This window comes from Diceros bicornis, chromosome 35 (genome assembly GCF_020826845.1).
Source record: "Diceros bicornis minor isolate mBicDic1 chromosome 35, mDicBic1.mat.cur, whole genome shotgun sequence".
Lineage (NCBI taxonomy): Eukaryota > Metazoa > Chordata > Mammalia > Perissodactyla > Rhinocerotidae > Diceros > Diceros bicornis.
In genome coordinates this window covers 26,522,236-26,527,606 of record NC_080774.1, presented here as the reverse complement: position 1 = coordinate 26,527,606, position 5,371 = coordinate 26,522,236, and the positions used below count along the sequence as shown (strand labels likewise).

At 42.4% G+C, this 5,371-nt stretch overlaps 1 gene segment (V, D, J or C); it reads right to left on the bottom strand.

The window, feature by feature from the left end:
• Window positions 1–3,662: 3,662 nt before the first annotated feature.
• Window positions 3,663–4,206, bottom strand: LOC131398583 (immunoglobulin lambda variable 3-19-like). The segment is given in 2 exon segments: window positions 3,663–3,982; window positions 4,131–4,206. Coding segments are annotated over 2 exon segments (366 nt in total).
• Between the last annotated feature and the right edge of the window lie 1,165 nt (window positions 4,207–5,371).

Genomic DNA, 5,371 nt, shown 5'->3' with positions numbered 1-5,371 from the left:
TTGTAGAATGGCTGTGATTGGCAGTTAAGCATCTCTTTATTTGTGCTCCAGCCATGGCTGCATTTGTAGGATGTTTTCCACAATGGGGTGCAGGGGGATACGATGCTTGGGGTCAGCAGTCTGGGTAACACTCCGAGATGAGTACATTTCACTGTACCTTGGACACGGTCCCTCCTCCCACTACTGCAGTGAAAACAATGAGAGTCTGTAGTTCTTCATCAACCTGATCAGGATTGTCCGTGTTCCCAGACCCCAACCTCCTCCCCCTTCTCACACCTCATTTTCCGTATCACCAATTTGGACATCGGACATGTTTGTAGAACACAGACACCAGTAAAAACAAATAGAGATGTCAAAATTTAACCAAAACAGAAGATGGGAGATTATGTGATACTTTCCAATCCTTGTCACCTTGACCCATGTAATCCACCTTTCCAACATGTGCACTGGTGTGGTGGGGGGTGGGCATGAGATACAGCACATGAAAACTCCATCTGTAAAGTAACATGTTCACTCTATTCAATTTCATGTCTGCCCAGAGCCCTTGTCCACTTCTATAGGCCCTGATAGCACCATCATCAGCCACCACCTACCCCTCTCTGCAGTTCAGTGCCCAGCAGTTATGAGCCATCTCCTTGTGTGCACCAGAAACTTGAAATGGACTCAACAGGTGAACACAGCCCTACTGCACACAATGAACATGGTCTTTTCTTGTGGAACTTTCAAAAAATATCTGGAAGCCTCAGCTTCAATGAAATCTTGGCTGAGAAATGCTAGAGGAGAAACAGTTAACAATGAAGTGTGAAGGTGTGAATTTTCAGGATATTGGTTGGTTAAAAGATAAAAATGTTATAATAGACATTCTTGTGCAACCAGGGAAATGTGACTATGGACCAGGCAGAGGGTTGTTGTTAATATTGTCACATATCATAACATAGAATGCCCTCTAATAATCAAGTTTTATTATGATTTTTGTCAGTGTTGTAATTTTTTTTTAATGTATGCTCTTTTCATTATGACTGTCACCCTGAATAGAACATATCTTTTCTCTCTGGCTTCCTTTTAAGAGTGCCTTTTCATAATCAATTAGGTTATGATTTTTGCTAGTGCTGTTATTTTTTCAGAATTCTTTTTTGTGCTTGAAGTTTGATAAGGTTCTTGAATACATGCATTTATACTTTTCACTACATTTGGAATATTTTTGGTTATTATTTCTTCAAACAATTTTTCTACCACACTCCCCTCCCTAACTTTTCTCCTCAGAGCCTACAATACCACACATTTAGGCCACGTGAAGTTGTTCTATAACTCAAATATGTTGCAGTCATTTTGTTCAATCATGTTTCTGCTGTGTTTCATTTTGGATAGTTTCTATTGCTTGTCACCAAGTTCACTAATATTTTCATTTGTAGCATCTATTCTGCTGTCAATGTCACCTAGTGTATTTTTTAATCTCAGACACTGTAGTTTTCATTTCTAGACTATCAACGTGGATCTTTTTCTATGTCTCCACATCTCCAGTTAACATATTCAGTCTTTGCACTGTCCTCATCAACACGCGGAATACTCTCATAATAATTGCTTTGTATCTTTGTCTACAGATTATAACATCTGGGAAATCACAGGGTCATTTTGGAATAACTGATTTTTGTGCTTATTATGGTTCACATTTTCCTGATTCTTTGCAGGGAATCTTCAATGGGTTGCCAGGTATTGTTAGTTTTTCCTTTTTGGGTCCTGTATACTTGTATTTCTCTCTCTGTTTTGGTTTTATTTTGGATTCAGTAAAGTTACTTGACCACAGGTCCATCCTTTCTCAACTTTCTTGTGCACTTTCTCATGTGGCAGCAGAGCAGCCTTTAGTCTGGGGCTAATGTTCTCCATGACTGAGGCAAGTTCTCCTGACCAGTCAACCTGGTGCCTTACCTGGGAGCTTTCCTCTCTGACTGGGGAACAAGCACTACATGACAGTGTGAGTGTGAGCCCTGTGGAATGTTCCTCTAGTGTCTCTGGGTGGTTCCTTCCTCAACCTCATGCAGTTTCCTCCCACACATGACTCATCAGTCCTCTTAGGAATATTTGCAGAACTCCAGGGCTCTCTCTCTGTGCAGCTCTCTCCTCATCCATACTCTTGCCTCTAGCCTTTTATTTTCTCTTTGCCTCTCTGGAAGCATACTGTGACGTGTAGAATTGCATGCAGCAGGGTTTGGAGTGATGTCACTGGAAGGAAACCTAGAGACAAGACTGAGCAGACTCACCATGTGGTTATAAATGAGGAATCAACTGGGAGGCCCCACAAGGTCATCCGGAACTGAGGCAGAGCCTGGTGTCTTGGCATCAGGCAGTCATTGGACCTGAGTCACAACCAGGACATAAGCTTGGAGGAGGCAATTCTCTGCAGACAGTGGCACTTCCCAGTGAGTACACAGCTATGAGGAGGAAGGGCTCCCAGCCACTTTGGGTGGTGGGTCGGGACTAAAGAGGGATTTAGGTGGACACCACAGTGTCCACTACACTTGTTTTCTTCATAAATCTCAACATACTCTTATTATTTTTGTTTTAAACAAATGAGTATCTTGTATAGACATAAACAGATAAAAACATTTCTATATTTATACACATTAATTACCATATCTGATACTTTTTATTTCTTTGTGTGGATTCACATTTCTATCTATCATAATTTTCTTTGATCTGAAGGGTGTCTTGTATTATTTCTTGTAGTGAGGATCTGCTGGTGATCAATTCTGTGACTTTCATGTCTGAAAAAGTTTTATTGTGCCTTCATATTTTAAAAATATTTTCAAGGAGTAAAGAATTCAAGGTGGACAGGTTTTTTTCTCTTTTAGTATTTTAAAGACATTGCTCCACTGTCTTCTTGCTCACACCGCTTCTAATGAGAAACCTGCTCTCACAGGTTGCTTGTCCTCTGTTTTTAACATGTTTTTCTCTTTGGCTGCATTTAAGAGTCTGTCTTCATCACTGTTTGTACCAATTACATTCTGATGAATGTTGGTATTGTTACTCATGTCTCCTGTGAGAAAACTTTACTGACCTTCTTGGATATATTGGTTTATAGATTTCATCAAATTTGGAACATATTTGGATCTTATTTCCACAAATATTTTTTCTATTCACCCCACTTCCCTTCTTCTCTCCCTCAGTTCTTCCGATTACACAGTATTTAGGCTGCGTGTAGTTGTCCTGCAACTCAACCATTTCTTCAGGCTTTTTCTTTCTTTGTTTCATATTGAATAGTTTCTATTACCATGATATCAAGCTCACTAATCTAATGTCTTCTTTTGCCACATCTCATTTGCTGTCAAACTCATCCAGTGTATTTTTAAAATCTCAGGTTATGTAAATTTTAGCTCCAGAAGTTCAATCTGGTCTTTTTAAAATGTCTTCCATATATGCTTATGATATATTCAACCTTTACTTTATCCACAATAACAAATGAAATATGGTTATGATAACTGTTTTGTGTCCTGTGCTGACCCATCCTCTGCAGAGCCTGCCTGGAGGGCTGGGTGGAGAGGGCAGCCTGGGGATCTCAGATCTGGAGACCTGGGCTAGACCTGCTCATAGCTTTGTCTACAGTCCTCCTGGGCTGGAGGGGAGTGTGACACAGATGGGGAAGGAGTTTGTGTCTCACTTCCCCATCAGCCTATGTCACTGTGAGCTTCACTAACTAAAATATTTACTGACTGACAGTAATAGTCAGCCTCGTCCTCATCCTGGGCTTCACTGATGGTCAGGGTGGCTGTGTCTCCTGAGTTGGAGCCAGAGAATCGTTCAGGAATCCCTGAAGGCCTGTTGTTACTACCATAGATGACCAGCACAGGGGCCTGGCCGGGCTTCTGCTGGTACCAGTGAGCATAATTGCTTTCTATGTCATCTCCCTGGCAGGTTATGGTGGCTGTCTGTCCCAAGACCACAGATGCTGTTGGTGGCTGAGTCAACTCAGAAGACTCCACAGAACCTGCAAGAGAGGAGAGGAGAGGTGAGTGTGAGGATGAGGGTCTCATTCCCAGAGGGCACACACCCTGGAGCCTCCCCTCTGCAGAGCTGAAGGTCAGGGCCAGGCTGCTTTCTGGTTTCTTTGGGGGCTGAGCCCCAAGGGGCAGCACCTGTGCAGAGAGTGAGGAGGGGGAGCAGGAGCGGGGTCCAGGCCATGGTGGAGACGCCCCAGAGCTCTGCCTCTGAGCCCACAGCTGGGGATGTGCCTCAGGGCCTCTCTTATTCTCTGAAGAAATGCAAATCTGCTTCCTTCCTTTTGCGGCCTTGTGAGTGTCTCCCTGCTGAACAGAAAAGAGCTTAGGTTAAAGGAGGCTGTGAAAATGGGTCCTGTCCTCACTGCCTATGCCTGTGTACTCAGAGCCTCTCTCTGGTGTTGAGTGAGAAAGTGCTGTCCCCTGTCCCCAGCACATGCACACACTCCTCAGTCTGTGCCCTGGGCTTCCTCTCTGGGCTTGGGGATAACCCCTCAGTCATGCTGTCTAGTGATGGGTCATCCATGGTGGTGGGTGGGGCAGTGCTTGAAGCAGGAGCTTGTAGAGACAGTGGTCATGCTGTTGTATGAGACGCCGGAATTCATGATCAGGTAGAGAGGAATTGCTCATGCACCTCTCAGGAAATCCTTTTTTATGTTTTAGTAGAAATTTTTGGTATCTAAGGCTAGGAAGAATTCTTTGAAGATGCCAGATTCATGATTTGTAAAAGAATGATCAATACACTGAACCTCATGAAAATTATGTATTTTCCTTTGTAAAACTTTCTAAAGAGGATGAAAAAAACAATAATATAGAAAGAATATTTCCAAACCACATATCCAATGAAGGACTACTGTATAGAGCATATAAAACACTCTGAAAAGTAAACAGAGAAAATAAACTCCATTCAGAAAATGGGTAATGAGCAAGAACAAACATTTCATGGAAGAGGATATAGAGATGGCAAAGGGCATGACAAAGAGCACGTGAAAAGATGTTCTCACTAGCCTTGAGGGAAATGCACATGAAAACAACAAGGAGACATCCCTATATACCTAACGGAATGACTGCAATAAAAACAGTGACATCTCTAAATGCTGGCAAGGATGTGGAGAAACTGGATCACTCATGCTTGGCTGACGGGAACGTGAAATGGTGCAGCATCTCTGGAAAAGAGCATGACAGCTTCCTAAGAAAATAAACTTGTGGTTACCCTGGAACCCAGCAATTGTTCTCTTGGGCATTTATTTCATAAAATGAAAACATGCTCAGAGAAACCCTATACACAAATGTTCATACACTCTTATTCATAACACCCCAAAAGTAAGAATAATCCACATGTCCTTCAATGGGTGAATTGATAAACAGACTTTGGTACA